The following is a 16,025-nucleotide window of genomic DNA, read 5'->3' on the forward strand; positions in this document are numbered from 1 at the left end:
ATTCCAGAAAAAATAATAATTATAAAGTGAAACACGCCAGCTGTGAAGCAGAGAGGTGGAAGTGTCATGGTTTGGGGAGGCGTTGCTGCTCCAGGAACTGGTCCGCTCACCAACATGAGCTGACCACATTACCGATGCTGCTGGAGGAAAATGAGAGACTATTAAAGCTGAAGCAGAACAGAAACTTGTGACGATAATCTGAAATATAACAGTGAATACACTAAGTGCTGGCTGTGAATTAATACATGGATAGTTCTGGACAAAGTCAAATGTGCTGAAAAGTGTGTGTCCAAACCGGGAGAACATGCAGCACTTGTAGTCATGGTTACAAAACCTCTTTTTCTCTTCATATTTTCATCAGCAACTAAGAATAAAAAAATAAATTCTTAAGGTAGCAATAACTACAGATAAGTGACTAAATTCATTTTCTTTTGTAAGTACAAAACCAAAGGAAATTGATTATTGTTACTGTGTTTGAAGTTTTACTCAGATGTTATTCATTCTTAAATTTCTTTATTTTTTTCCAACCTTGTAATTACGCCAAACAAATGGCATAGTCTTAACTACCTTTTTTTGTCTGAGTGGTGCTCAGTAACATTGCTTTGTTTCTTCGTGCTTCTGTTCCACAATACTGAGTAGTTTGTATAAGCAGCTTTAAATCAACAATAGTAATGTTAAATCTATCAATGTTAATGTGAGATGATTCATGAAATATACAAATTGTAAGATATCTGGTCTGTTCAAGTTAAAAGGCTCAAGTCCAAGTGAGGTCACAAGTCACCAGTGTTGAAGTCTGAGTCGACTTCCAAATTCATTAAATTTGTGACGCTGGTGTGGAAAGAAAGACATTTTTTCCTATATTAAAGCGCTTTAATGCCATCATGGTTTCCACCAGGCTGTTAGACTTTTTTTCATCCCAAGGTAATCCAAAAATAAAAAAGCTTCACGTTTGGCGAAGACACACTGTTGCTCTTCCCAGAAAGCTCCTCTCGGCCTCCAAGTTTCAAACTGTATGTCCAAAGGACCAACTAGCAAAAGAAGGGTTAAGTGACCTTGTTTTGATTAGTGATATTGTCCGCTGACCCCTCCCCTTGGCTCAGTGAGTCCGTCATGGCGTTGGTGGGTTATAAAAAGGCCCCTGAGGTCCCCCCGCTCTGATAAAGAGGCTGAATGTCTGCAGGACATGCTTAACGTTTGTCTATCCATGTTACTCTTCTAACAACCAGCGAGGGCTGGCATATAGATGCACAGAGACTGGCTTACTGCTCCACTCAGGAGCTCTTTATGACAAAAATCTGACTTAAGAAGGAATCCGTGCATTTTACTCACAGCTACATGCTGAGGCCTTTATGTGTTGTTACATTTAGCTTTAGAGAGACAGCTTCTGTTTGAGTGCTTTTTGGTCTGTATTTTTTTGTTGTTTTTGACATTTTCTGCTTTAGGTCGATTAGTTAGTCCTCAGGTGTTTAGAAGCTGCTTTTTGACTTTGTACCATTATGTGGGAGTTCAGGTCTATGTCTTTCTGGCGAGCGGTCTTCGCAGAGTTCTATGGCACCATGTTCTTTGTATTCTTCGGGCTGGGAGCGGCCCTCCGCTGGACCACAGGCCCCCACAATGTCCTCCATGTTGCCTTTTGCTTTGGACTGGCGGCTGCCACCTTCATCCAGTCCATTGGTCACATCAGCGGGGGACACATCAACCCAGCCGTCACCTTCGCTTACCTGATCGGATCCCAGATGTCCATGTTTCGGGCTTTCTTCTACATCATAGCCCAGTGTCTCGGAGCGCTGGCCGGTGCTGCTGTGCTGTACGGAGTCACACCCAACAACATGAGGGGGAACTTGGCACTGAATACGGTAAGGTGACCAGAGTAGTCAAGTGGGAATGAAGGTTTTTAAGAAAGACGGGACCACACAGTCTGCAGATTGAAAATAACCTGACATATGTCCCAACTATACACCACTTTCTCTTTAATTTCAATTTTCTCCTTGTCATCTTTCTAAACTGTCTCCTACAGCTGCAGCCAGGCATCAGCCTTGGCATGGCCACCACGATCGAGATCTTCCTCACCCTCCAGCTTGTCGTCTGCGTCTTTGCTGTGACGGATGAGAGGCGCAACGGACGCCTGGGCTCTGCTGCTCTTGCCATCGGCTTCTCTGTGCTCATCGGGCATCTGCTTGGGGTAAGAAGCCATTTTCAAAATGATTTTTTTTTTAGGTTAATCCAAGAGCAAACTCTAGCCTTTTCATGCACAAATTAGTATTTCTTTTAGAAGCACCAAAGCAAAGCTTGGATAAACTAAGATAGACGGCGTTTTGTGTTTAAACTTGCTGGGTCAGCAGCATTGTCACATGGAAAACCTCAAACTTCCTCAGCATCGTAGCTACTTCTGGATCTCCATTAACATCCTACTGAGATGGATGGTTTCTGTCGTTGAAGGCAGATGTCCTGCAGTGCTTTAGAAACGGTCCATCTACAGGTCGCTCACCTCAATCAAAAAGCATCGCATAAAGGAATATGTTAAATCCAGTACAATTCAAACATCTATTAGATTTAGGATTAAAGTCATCAATTAATTTTACCAACATGAATCTTCTGACTGAAAGTAATATTAATGTTTTGGAGCGGTTTAGACAGATGACTTAAGTGCGTCTTAGGTACAAATTAGGGTGATGGCAAGGAGAGCGTTCATCCCCAAAGAACTGGACCTGCATCATGCACATGTTTTAATGATGTGGTTGAATGAAAACACCTCAAATCTAAATGTGCCAGGGCTATGAAAACGTTTGGCTTTGACTATGGTTCCTCAGCCTACCACAAATTTTGCAGGGCCTGCTGATCACCAAATCATTTGACTCAGGAGGGTTCAAGCAGAGCCACATCTAAAACACGCAGGACAACGGCCGGTCCATGATATTCATGATCGCTGTTGCTAGGCTAGGACTGTCTTGGTATTGTTTTTGCAGACTTAAATTGTAATAACCTCAGAACTAAAAATAGATTTCTGGTGTTATTTAAGTTCCTTGTATGATATAGTCAAAATCATGGCAAACATTTCAGTAGATAATTTCTACTATGAAGGACATCCTTCTAACACCCTTTCAACATAAAATCAATACATCAAGACTATAAATGAACAACATTGAATAGTATGCTAGATTTAGTGACCACCGTGTGCTAAATGAGCAGATAAGCAGCCACAATGCTGAACCACTTTATCTGCCTGTTGCTTAGATATACTACACAGGAGCGGGAATGAACCCAGCAAGGTCCTTCGCCCCTGCTGTCCTTGTCAGGAACTTTGTTAACCACTGGGTAAGATGTGTAAATACATTTGCTCTGCAAAGAAATCCAAACCAAATTGTTGTGGTGTTTCTATATTAACTATGCTGGTTTTCGTCCTGTCCAGGTGTACTGGGTGGGACCCATGATCGGCGGTGCCATAGGCGCTCTGCTCTATGACTTCCTGCTGTTCCCACGCATGCGCGGCCTCTCCGAGAGGCTGGCCACGCTGAAGGGCACCCGGCCCCCAGAGGCCGAGGCCCAGCAGGAGACCAGGGGAGAGTCCATTGAGCTTAAGACACAGGCCCTATAAATCTGGAGATTTGCTTTCTGACACCCCCAACCTCTCTCACACCCCTTCCACCTGTAGCGCCACACTCTGCACCCTTGGTTCCCAGTCCATCCGCAGCCCACACACCGTTTTTGCACGCATGCCTCCTCCCGCTCCTCGACAATTGCAAAGAGTGGTGAAAAGCCCCCTTGTCATCCTTGTCGTGCTCCCTACAGGACCTATAGAAAAGGCATGCACTGCCCCGATTAACTTACTTACTCTCACCTGCACCCATTGTTCCTTCTCCTGTTCCCAGAGTCGGAGGGTTGGAGGAGGACTTGCCGCTAAAGGAAGCACCCCATGCCCTGTAGCAGGGTGAAACAGTTACTCCTTGCTGACCAGACAGCTGTAACTGCCAGGGATAGTGGTGCCATTTCCATCTTTACTTCCCTTTCTGTTTACTTTCCCTGCCTTTCATTTTGCTAAGAGTGAAGCTACAGTAGAACAAAGGACCTCCGCCTGCATTTCCAATTTTGATTGAGCGTGATCTCGCTCTGTGTTTTGTTTCACAAACTTTGGTCAAGATATGTATTGGTATTGTTTTCGCCTTTTCTTTCTTTTAGCTGTATGTGTGTGTGTGTGTGTGTGTGTATATGCAAGCCTGTGTGATAAGAGTGATGGTGAGAAAGACAAATTGAGTGCGCCTGCTTGTCTGTGTGTATGTGTATGCTTGTTTTACAAGATATTTTCCCTGAAATGTCATTCCTAAAATTGTTTGTATAATGAGTTATATAATGCCACATTACGTTAGAGATGTGTCACCATTTTTTAATTTATTTTTTTTGCCCTAAATGGGAAAATATAATTTACTGTAAAACTCCAAGAAATCTGCATGTTTAGGGTAATTGTATTTTCTCCTAGGGGATAAATCTGGATTTCAATCACGGCTTAAAGCCCCTTTCAAACACTTGAGCATTTGTGTCTCATGTAGTAAAGCCCCTATATTATGCTATTTATTTTTTAAAATAAAGATCCACAATTAAAATATTTTTTTTTCTTTTAGGCAGATTTTTTTTAAGTGCCAATATTAAATTTTACTATTTTACCCAGAACCGTAGCATATTACTTTATAAGTAAATACTTTGTTCGCAACATCCACATTCGGATCATATGCAGTAACTGCATTGGTTTATGCTTTCTTTGACTTTCTGACAAAAATTTTGTACCCAGAGATTTAGAGCAGAGCTGACTGAAGACCCATGTTTAGGCGTTTTTGAGTTATTACATTTTATTTACTTAGTCTACCAAGGAAAATCAAGAAGAGCAAACTCGGCTCGCTGTCCTGAAGACCAGGTGTTTTATTTTTATTTTTTCATTGGTACTGTGCTGTGTAAATTATACATCAGAGAAACTTAAATTTTCTGTTAATAAAGGCAGAGTCCCTGAGGTGGGACAGCTGCAGTCTGCTCAAGTTGAAAGGCTCAATTCTGTTAAATTTGAAATTTAACAGAATGCATCTTGATTTTCATACATTCTCCAAGAGGAAGATTGAAGTTTGAAATTGTATTTGTTCCCTTCTTCACTCACCCTTTTTCCTGTCTTTGGCTCAGAGAGAAGTTAACATTTTGCTAGTTTTGCTAGAACATTTCTTGATCCAAGCTTTGTAAACTGATTCTCTTTCTGCTTCACTTACGTAACACCTTCACTTCATTTCCTTTTTTCACTCCCGGAGTGATTTCCATGGCTGTGGTTGAGTAGAATTTAAATTTTTAACAAAAAAAAAAAAAAAAATTAAAATTAGATTGTTTTCTAATGGAAACATTATGTTGTACAGTGTAAGATTTTTTTCTAAAAAAAAAAAAAGGCTGTTGAAAATGGATGGAAAGTGGATTGATAGAAAGTATAAGATGCTCGCTATCCATGTTATCATAGACTAAACAAATCCTGATATGTACAAACATTACTGTGGTAACAGGCATAGTTTGGGGCATAATTGGCTTTAAATGTCAAAAAAAAAAAAAAAAAAAAAAAACAGACAAAAAAATCAGTTTGCAATTTCTGTTTTTGTTTGTGTTCTTTTCGAGTTTATTTGGAGTGTATACAATCAATTACAAGACAAAACATTTGCATATGGAAAATCTTAGACATTTGGAGGAACAAGATCGATTAACATTTCTGGTCCCAGCTCTATTTACAAGAACAAAAACCCGGAGGTTATTTCTGTGACTCATCTATGTGCTGCTGCTTCTATTAAGGAAACTGCAGTGTTTTTGAAATTCTGAAATAATACATGTGTAGATGAATGCATTTGTAAATAAATTCACCCAATTATTTTGGCAGTTTTAATTTTATGGTAGTTTGAAATCTTATATATATGTATATATCACAACAACCGAGGACTTTTACCAAAAAAACTGCATGATGTGTAAAACGTGATAAATCCACGTGACAAGGAACATTAAACACATTGGAATATAAAAACATGTGAAAGGAATGGCTTAAGGTGTAAGGAATGTTAAAAACTGAATTCAATCAGCTTACACAGAATTGATTTGCATAAGGCTTAAATTATAAAAAGAGTAACTATAAAAATTATATATATATATTTTTACAATGTTTTTAAAAGAGGATGTTCAGGACTCTTCAAAGGAGGTTTGTTTGAAGCAGTTGCAGGTAGCTAATATATTTCTTAATAAGCAGATTTGTTTTTCCAGAAGGCTGAAGCTACCAGACAATCTGACTGGAGTCTAAAAACGGGGTTTATGCCACGTTAAAATTATTCCAGACTCAAAGGACCCCTGCCAGCTCCCATAAACGTTCCTTTAAAAACCTGAAAACAGCCACTATCTTTGCAGTGAAGGAGCAAAACCTTTCCAGCCGGAGCAACAATCTGTTACAGTCGAAGAAATACAACAGCGGTCTACTTCATCAACACATGGTTTCTTTCGACCAGTGGTTCCCAAACATTTTCTGACAAACTGACATAGGAATAACAGAGAGTTAGTCATTCTAAGGTAAAAACCCAGCGCATACACCGTTCAGGTATTTTTTTTGGGGGGGGGGGGGGGGGGGGGGGGGGGGGGCCCCCCCCCCCCCCCATCCCCTGCAATGGCACGGCGCCTCCACTAGGGGGCCTTAGAGGGCGCACCCCACAGTTTGGGAACCTCTGCTTTAGACAGACATACATCACAGTCAATATTTTTGCTGTGGTTTCAATGTTTCTGTATTAGGTCATTTGCCTTTTTACTAATTTGCAATCCATTTTATACCCAGAGACAGCACAAGGGGTAATAATATTTTCAGTCACATAAGCACATTTTCTCAAAATCTCTTCATTTGTAAGATTGTTCCCAAATCTTGGCATTCTGCTTAAACATCCAACACCTTCTTTGGAAATAATCATCTAATGCAAACATGTCAATATGCCAAAACTGCCACGAGCATCTTGCATTTTCAAAATATGAGTCGTTTTGAGAAGGTGGGGCTCTCGTACAAGCAGCTAACTTCAGTCTTGGGGGGGAAACAAATCTGTATGTTTGCAAAACGGATTTGCCGAGAGATTACTAAGTATCAACTGTGGGTAGGATAATAACAGCATACTGTACAGTCTCAACAGAAGTTTTTTTTTTTGTTTTTTTAAATTGTGCGCTATCCCTTTACTTGTGGTTGGAACTTTTGCTACATTTCGTTCTATCTTATAAGCTAATAAAGTATTTAAATCACACAACTTTTCATACAAAATAAAAGTGAAGCAGTTCAATTTGCAGTTATGTATTTACAAACAAGAGAATGACAACCAGTTTTACCATTTGTAATGTTGTCACTGGAGTTGGCCTAACATGCTAACCCTTGTGTTTGTGTAGTTTCTGTCGTTCTGATATACTGATGATTTGTCTCATGTTTACCATTGGGTTTTAATGTGAGATAAACATATGAATGTACTGTAACAGTGTTTGCTAAAGCTTTTTGAAAATACTGTCAACTAGAGTTTTATATATAAAAATAGTATAAAAAAATTTAACTCATAGATATAACTAAAGTCTTGCCCACCACCTTTACTGCATCTGCCATCACCATGGTATAGTACAGCAGTCCGCAGTAATGAAAGAAAATGATTATTGTTTATTATTGTTTTCTTTTGTGACTGAATCCAGGATTGTGACTGAACACTAACTATCAGACTATTAAGCATAAATATTGTGTAATATATTATGGTTAAATGTTCAACATGCAGTAACTGAAGTGTTTAGGTAAGGACAGATTATACAACTGAGAAAATACAATGTCACTGAACCCACCCCCAACATTACAAAGAAAAATAGCAGGACTACCAAAACATAACACCCAATAAGTTGAAGTAGATGACAACTCTCTTATTTAGCTTAAATCAAACCAAACAAGCAACTGAATGAGGAGTTAATAAATGCACAAGTCATGTATCTGTGTGTGTTTTTCAAAGAAGTCCACCAGTAAGCATAAAACACAAAAGACAAGAAAACCCCTTTAATCCAGATGGGTTTCTAATTTAAAGTACCATATTCAAAGTGGACTGGTCTTGTTGTGTTGCTGTTTCAGAGGTAAATGCTGGAAAGGAAAAGGGTGACTCACATAATGTTGAATTTAAATAAAATAACTAAAGCAACAGCACCAGTAAAAAGTATCCATGAAGATTTTAGCAATGTTTTTTTGTGTGTGTTTTTTTTTTATTTTTTTTTTTACATTTTTTGTACTCAATATTTATACAATTTCCTTTCCTTATTTTTTCCCTCTTACCTGTCAGTGGGGATTCATAAGCTAGCAACACATTTTTGGGTGCTAATTAGGGAATCCATGTTACCCACATATAACAGCGGTTAAAATGAAGATAAACATTAAAATTGTTGCCATAAGCAAATTATATTTTTATCTTGAGGTGTTACTTTTAAGTTCAGATTGGAAGATACATCCAGTGCCTTAACAAGACTGAGATTCACAAATACTGTTTTAAAAGAATCTATGCCAAGTGTAGAATAATCTAGTAACATATTGGTGAATAAAGTATTTTAGAATAAAAAAAAATAGATCAAATGTTGTACAGCGTTAAAACAATGAAATGGCCTTTTCGTATAAGATGCTAGCGTTAATACCACAGTTGGCTAAGCATTATTAGCCTCTGATGTGGTTAACACAGCGTTCATCCGTAAAGACGACTGTGGCAGCTGATGAGTGTGGTGAGGAATTTAAAGAAATAAACTGAAATAAATCACTCCAGTGTGCATAAAATAATCTACATGTGGAGGAGATTTAAAATATCTGCTTACAAAAATGCTTTAAATTTTGATCCAGATGATCTAATGCAGTCAATCAAAATGTGGAATACCTTTTTAATTTAGTGCTCATATGGAGTTCACAAAATGAGCGCTAGCACATAATAGTTATCCAGTTGAGGTGTCTTTACAGTGTGAGTTTAAGACTTCGAGTTTTTGAATCACAAAATGCTCTACAGACTATGTAAAAACCCAGCAGAGAGCTCAGAAGCAAATGCTAATCTTATCTTCAAAAGCAGCTAGCAATTAGCAAGCCGTGATATATGCACAGGGATAAAGCTTTAGAATTTAAAACTTGAGCTACACAGAAATGCATCCCAGAAAAAATAAAAAAGTCCTTTGTCTGTTACTTTAAAGTTAGGTTTCTAGAATAATATTTGTGAGAAGAATGCATGTTATTCAAATTTTTTTTTTTTGGACTAAAATTAGCTTACACTTCAACATTTAGGAAATCTCTCGCCCTTGACATACAGATTCTGTAGTGCTAAAAATCCTGCTATTGGACACTTTAAACTGGTGCTGCGCCGATACTGAACTCATAGTTATTTCTTCTCATTTGAATATGGCTGCAGCCATATTCAAATGGGTGTGGCCATTTGAAAATGGCCTAAAAGGCCCTGAAAAGGGTAATTCTAGCTGTAAAAAGTTTCTATTTACAATCAAATCAAACTGTAGATCCCAATGAAGAAAACAGCACAATCACTTGAGTGATAAAAGATGAGTTAGTCTTCAGTCTTGACTTTGCATCTGCCTTGGTCTCTAATATCAAGTAGAGTTCTTAGCAAATTCATTGAAATAAAAGTCGTATTCCATGCCATCTGGGGGACTAGAAGATTAAAAAAGGGACATAATTAGTATTTTGCACAGTCTATTGCAACTTTTACTTTTCAACAACATGCCACTACAGTATATGTAAATAAATGACTACGTTTTAAAATCCAGTCTTCAGACATTTAACATTTGTCTTTCCACATGCATAAAAGTCAGGCTGCTTCATCAAGCTGCACTACAGGGAGCCCATTAATTTACCAAATGGTTTTTAAAATAATAGTATTTTTAAATACCAAGTGGTAATAATGGTATTGTTTATAACTTTTTTTATTACTATTATTAAAGTTACTGGTGTTTCACATATTTTTTTAAACATAGAAATTATTTTTTGTATTTTTTTAAGTGAATTTTATTCACAAACATCAATTAGTGTACTGTAAAAAGCACACTGCTACATTAGCGGTAAGGTTGCATGAAGGTTACTTCACAAATTTACTAAAAGCTTAAAGGTTGTGAAATAGTCAACAATAGCAGTGATGTCAAGTCAACAGAACAATCTTAAGGTTACACTTACATAGGGTCGCAGTTTGCGTCCCTGCAAATTGGAAGAAATTCAAATGCATAATCAATAGAAGTGAAACAAAACTGTAGCACAGTCCAACAACTGCAGCATTAAAATTATAAACTGAAAACCCCCCCAAAAAACTAAACACTCTTTGTTTGACCAGATCAGTAACTACTGTAACTTTGAGAAGGTAACACTGAAACACACACACACCACACAAGCAGTGATTGTGTGGTACTTGCTGAACATGCAAAACCGCAACAGAAAAAAAAACTAAACATCAATCACACCAACTTTACAAACCTTTTAACGACACTCTGACCGACCACTCAAACAGCCGATATAAAATTTAAACTCCTGTTGAGTGACTTCGATATTTAAAATGACTGATTTTTGTTTTATTTAGGAGCTAATATTAGACAGAGAAAATAAATTTCGAAACAACACTTACATGGAGAGGCCATTCAAGTCTGGTAATGTATCTCTGCACATGTTAAACCAAGAGAAACATAAAGTTAGAGGAGTAAGAAATGGTAAAACATTAACTAAGAACCAAATACACAAATAATTTTGCTCTGATACAAAACTCCATAAAAATGTGCTTGACTTTATATGCCGATAGATGTTTAGCCTAAAGTCCTGAGCTGTAGTTCTACTCATCTTGTATACATCCTAGTTAAGACACTATAAAACTACACCCTGCATTAACATCATAAACTTAGCACAGCTTTTCCTTTTTCAGTGTCTGTTAGATGGTCGTTTTGATTAGTACATGTGGTTTGAGTTGTGTAGGTGGATCAGGAGCGGCGGCAGGTTACAGTCTGTCTACAACCAAGCGCTATGTACAATACATCTATTCATGATCTATACAAACTTATCCTGGAAGGCTCTCCAGTGGTCGTTAGGCAGGTAGTTAGATTTATAATTCATCACAGGGCAACACAGAGACACATACACAGACAAAAAGGGATGCAAGTACACACTCATACTTAAGGATAATTTAGAGAGACCAATTAACAGTCATGATTTTGGACTGTGGGAGGGAAGCCTGAGTACACACACCTATGTGGGTAAAACGTGGAAACATGCAAGCTTCATGCAGAACCAACCCATGATCCTCTTGCTGCAAAAGCAAGTGTTGATAACTGTGCCACAAAATTATTACTATTATTATTATTAAAACTTAACATAGATACCTGAAAATATCCTTAAAATATATACAGTTAATCCTCAGCAGACTGTAATCCAATAAACTGAGGAATCATTTCACTGTCACTGAACACTGCAGCATCCAGAAAGGAATACGTGCAAAGTGCAAATCATAAAGTTTTTAATTAAAAGACAGGTGGTTTTCCATGCTTTTAAAATCAAGTTTCTAGAAGTAAATTTGATCAATTTAATCCTCCTGCGGTCTTAAGACATTGGGTCGTTTGGACACGTCAATGAGCGGTACGGTGTGGTCGCATTGATCCCACGTTCACCTTTTTTTTGGCGTGCGTGCGTGCGTGCGTGCGTGCGTGCGTGCGTGCGTACCCTGCCCCACCCCCTTGCCCACTGTCCGACCGTGACACACTAAGACCGCGGGAGGGTTGAATAAAAACTAAGAGAACTTTCTGTGTTGTAGAAACGGAAATCAAATTAGAATTTCCACACAAAGAAAAGTGACCACAGTTCAACAACTGTCTGTGCAAACAGACTGAGAAGCTGGCACATAAAATGACTCTTACAATGGGTAGGTGTCTTCGACATTCAGCACGCTCAGCTCACTGTACACACAGAAACAGACACACATAGCGAACAAGATCATTTTAGCCTTTGTAATGAAGTTTCTTGCTGAACAAATATATGAAAAGTTGTAGAAAAATTAAGATACAAGATTATTAAAACCAAGCCATATTGAAAAAACAGCATGTGACAGTGAATTAGCCATGGTATAAACAAACATGAGTTTGTACTGGATCCTTCTCTGTGTACACTTTATAAAAGAGGACTAAGTGACGTCCTGTTGGCAGAAAGCTGTCACTTATTTCATTGTTTTCTTTCTAGAGATGGGAATTGACAGGAATTTAGCCATACCAATGTCATTATGAAGCTTACTTACTAATTAGATTCTTTATCAATTTTCTAATCAATTTTCATCGAGTTAGGAAATGAACTCTTTAAGTTGTTTAATTTAAAATATCCACCATGTCTTATTCAATTCAAGCAAAATTACAGCTGACTTAAAAAAAAAAAACGAATCCCTTTGTCAAATGAACATGAAATGCAACTTTTTACACAGTTTTTGTGCAGGCAAATTTGCATGTTTCCCTTTTCAGGAAGGATTGTTCAAGACTTAAGGTATGGAAAACACCCTGTTTTCCATACCTCCATACTTCCATACTCCACCCTGTATTGATGAATAGATAGCTAAAAGAGAGCAAGAGCTTACGGTCCGCCACTTTACACTGGCAGTCCTCGTCAACTACAGTCATGTTCAATAAGTAAATAGTAATAAATAAGCTTTGTCTCATATGGTTATATTTGTATTATGGTTATTTAATACCTTAGAAGGAGTAGCATGTCAACAAATGGGCATATTCCCTTTGGGGATCAATAAAGTATTTTCTATTCTGTTCTTCTAAATTAGAATATTAATAAAATGTTCATGTATTTCAGTAACTCAGCTCACAAGTTAAACAGTTTATATAGATTAATTCCCCACAGACTGATGTTTTAAAGCTTTTATTTCTGTTAATAGTGATGATTTCTTGCTTAAGGCTAATGAAAACATGACAATCAAGATGAAAACATTACATCAGACCAATAAAAAAAACATTCTTAATGCAGACATGTGGGTCTCATGAAAAGTATGTTTAATATCTGCCTAAAGGTTGTTATTTTCAAAGTGTACTTTTGGTCTGTCAAGCAACCCTCATTGGAGCCAATATTCTAATTTATTGAATATGACTGTAAATATTAATATGAGATGAAGTTTATTCATACAGCATGGTGCTAACATTAATACTTTTACCTGTGACATTTATGGCAGAAGACACTGTACTCAAACCTCAACCGCAAGAGAGTCACGGCCGTTGCTTAGCAACCTACCAAACACTTTACGTTTGTGGAAATTATTTGCATGCTGTGTGGTCAAATGTTTGAAGATATTTCATCCTTTTGTGATCAGCGCTCTGCACATGTAGCAACTGGCCCTGGTGTGTCACATGATCAGTTTCCTACATGGTTCCCTAGAATCAGGGAGCGGCACAACTTACCCACTGATGTGACTCCCATCGATCTCTGGTACCCTGCAAACAGAGAGATTTTGATATGTTTGACACTGGCACATACATTTTATTTTGTGACACATTAACGAAATATTTTTTTAATTGAATTCGTTGATGCATTTATAATATTTATCACTTCTCTACACACTGATCCTGCCCATGCATGCGTGCATAATGAGACACTTTACATCTCCATTCAATGATGAAAGATTAACTGGTTTGAAGCGTTTATGCACATTATAAGAAATGCAACCGTCACCGTATACAAGCTTAAAAAAATTCAGAAGTTTGTTCAAATTTAATTTTAAGTTTCAGAAAACTCAAAAATAGCCAAAACACTGAATTCCTTCAAATCAGAGCTAAAACCCTACATGTTTAAGAGTTGCTTTTGATGATGGTATTCAACATCAAATTCAACAAAACAAAATGTTTGTTGCTTGTCTAATGGTTGATTGCTGTGTTGTGTTTTGATCACGTAAAGCACTTTGAACGGTGTTACAACGAAATACAACTTTAGCTTATTCACTGGGGAAACAGAACTTGATTTACAGAAGTTTTCTGAGAAGTTGTTTTTGTTCTTCTGAACCTACTGACTCGCCTTATCCAAGGACAGAGCTGCAGAGACAAGCTGTGAAAACAAACTGCTTCCTTTGATAAGCTCATGAGAAGTTCCATGTTTACGTAACTGGTGAATATTAAAGCGATCCACTTTATCTTCACTCTCCTGGACTGGCCAGAGAGTCTCATTTTCTTTGCTTAACCATTTAATAAAATAATAATCAAAACGCATTTTGATTCGTTCTTGATTGACTCAGTGTTTCACCTTAAAATAGGATTTATTCATCTCCATAACAACTGCCTTCTTGCTGAAATGTGCTAATAAAAGAAAAATCTTGACTGAACTTACGTGCCAACTTTAGTCTGCAGACTTACGGGAATGTAGCCCGAATTGGTGGGCTGTTGCTCTGTTTCAATCAAGAGAAAAGCAAGTCACCCCCGGTGACTCCACAACCAATCAGTTTAAATTAACGTACAACTGTCTTTGGTCACTTTGTACAGCCTTACCTGTGTAGAACTTCTTGAAACCTTCATGTTTGGGCACATTTGGATAGAGGTACAAGATCTCATTAATGTCTCGTATGCGGTCGCCGAGGCAGCGGATCTCGAGATCTTTCCTGGTGAAAGGCTGAATGTTCTGAATCATCGGTATCCCATCTAGAGGAAAAAAAAATTTGGATCTGTCAATGGAAATGTTTAAGTATTCAGATTTGTTCTTTTTTCTTTAACATTTGCCATGTCAAAACCAACACAATGGTACGTCCCTTTAAAGTTGAAGAATACGGTTTTATGGTGTTTGTCTATCTTAATGTTTCTAGAGAAACATCAGCAAACTGTGGTGTGCATCTGTCTTCATAAAGGTGTTTCCATTGTTGAACAACCTTTCTCTTACATCTGCAAGCCTTTAGGGAACATTGATGAGTGAACTCATCGTCAGTGGGCCGGACTGAAAAACGACGGACACGCTAGAGTCAGAAGCTTTTAAAACTATTTTGACCCAGCTGAGGAAAGCTAACTTGATTTCTGGCTGTTGGTGAATCCACCAATAGTTTAGACGTAGCTCAACGGTGTTTGTATGTTTTTTTTTAAATGGTGACAGCTTCAGAGACAACCTTTAGAGCTGTGGTTCTTAACCTGGGTTCGATCGAACCCCAGGGGTTCGGTGAGTCGGTCTCAGGGGTTCGGTGGAGCCTCTGCCGCGGAGGTAAAGACACACTTGTGCAAAGTCGTTATTACGCCCTGCTTTGCCATCACTTGCTGCAGAGGATCACGTTACATTGCTGAGCCAATCAGAGCTGCGGAGGAGCTCCACTCTCAGCATGGATTTGAACCTGTGTCTTTAATTACTTCAGCAAAACTCACCGTTTTTACCAAATTCTGTAGCTTTCGGTGTACTTCTAAATCTGCTCCTTAGTTGCATCTTTTCGGGCCTGCTACTGCCTCTAGTGGCGTGGGGGTGGTAACACAACTAATATAATTACATTGATAAATCAGAATACCGCAAAGTCTTTATTATTTATTATAAATTTTTCATTCTCTTAAGAATGTAGAGCTAATTAAATGATCTAAACAAGACCTTAAGTGGTTCCAGTTTCTCTCGATGGCCAACCTGTTGAAACTGTGGCAAATTTGGGTCGATCCTGGACAGTCAGCTCAACTTTGCTGAAAACACTGACTATATTTTGAAGAACTGTTCTCAGAGACTCTACCTTTTAAGTAGACTTAGTTATCTTGACCCAACTAGACTCTAGTTGGGTCACCCTTATGTCTTGAATGTGGGGGTTAGGGGGGAGAATCATATTTTATTTATCACTACAAAAGGGTTCAGTGAATGCGCATATGAAACTGGTGAGTTCGGTACCTCAAAAAAGGTTAAGAACCACTGCTATAGAGCCTGACACATTAGAAGGACAAGACCCTGCTTCAATAATTTAGCAAAAAATTATGGATTTTTAAAATAAATTTGGAAGCATAAACATGCAACATCAACAGACATTTCCAAT

General features: G+C 38.0%; 2 protein-coding genes across 6 annotated transcripts in view; one reads left to right on the forward strand and one right to left on the reverse strand.

The window, feature by feature from the left end:
• Positions 1-1,145: 1,145 nt before the first annotated feature.
• mipa (major intrinsic protein of lens fiber a) lies at positions 1,146-5,886 on the forward strand. The gene is made up of 4 exons (XM_015038017.1): positions 1,146-1,856; positions 2,018-2,182; positions 3,235-3,315; positions 3,410-5,886. The coding sequence occupies exons 1-4, from the start codon at positions 1,497-1,499 to the stop codon at positions 3,593-3,595; spliced, it is 792 nt and encodes a 263-aa protein (XP_014893503.1). The 5' UTR covers positions 1,146-1,496; the 3' UTR covers positions 3,596-5,886.
• A 2,112-nt stretch (positions 5,887-7,998) lies between these two features.
• The window catches only part of stat6 (signal transducer and activator of transcription 6, interleukin-4 induced), a 28,223-nt gene continuing 20,196 nt past the window's right edge, over positions 7,999-16,025 (reverse strand). For 2 of the 5 annotated variants that reach the window (XM_015038009.1, XM_015038008.1), the window contains exons 16-22: positions 14,530-14,679; positions 14,372-14,429; positions 13,453-13,485; positions 11,923-11,961; positions 10,647-10,679; positions 10,205-10,225; positions 7,999-9,685 (exon numbers count right to left, since the gene is read on the reverse strand). In XM_015038009.1, coding sequence (XP_014893495.1) covers positions 9,625-9,685; positions 10,205-10,225; positions 10,647-10,679; positions 11,923-11,961; positions 13,453-13,485; positions 14,372-14,429; positions 14,530-14,679 — 395 coding nt within the window. In that variant the 3' untranslated portion in view covers positions 7,999-9,624. The remainder of the gene's footprint in view (positions 9,686-10,204; positions 10,226-10,646; positions 10,680-11,922; positions 11,962-13,452; positions 13,486-14,371; positions 14,430-14,529; positions 14,680-16,025) is intronic. The other 3 variants (XM_015038011.1, XM_015038010.1, XM_015038012.1) reach the window with 3 other exon arrangements.

Source organism: Poecilia latipinna, unplaced genomic scaffold (genome assembly GCF_001443285.1).
Source record: "Poecilia latipinna isolate Pla-1442-1.1 unplaced genomic scaffold, P_latipinna-1.0 Scaffold426, whole genome shotgun sequence".
Classification (NCBI taxonomy): domain Eukaryota; kingdom Metazoa; phylum Chordata; class Actinopteri; order Cyprinodontiformes; family Poeciliidae; genus Poecilia; species Poecilia latipinna.

What these genes read in the sequence shown, in the direction of transcription:
- mipa (XM_015038017.1), top strand. Translation starts at nt 1,497, where the DNA reads ATGTGGGAGTTCAGGTCTATGTCTTTCTGGCGAGCGGTCTTCGCAGAG. An exon ending in GGAACTTGGCACTGAATACG is followed by an intron (nt 1,857 to 2,017) that starts GTAAGGTGACCA and finishes TGTCTCCTACAG; the next exon opens with CTGCAGCCAGGCATCAGCCT. An exon ending in GGAACTTTGTTAACCACTGG is followed by an intron (nt 3,316 to 3,409) that starts GTAAGATGTGTA and finishes CGTCCTGTCCAG; the next exon opens with GTGTACTGGGTGGGACCCAT.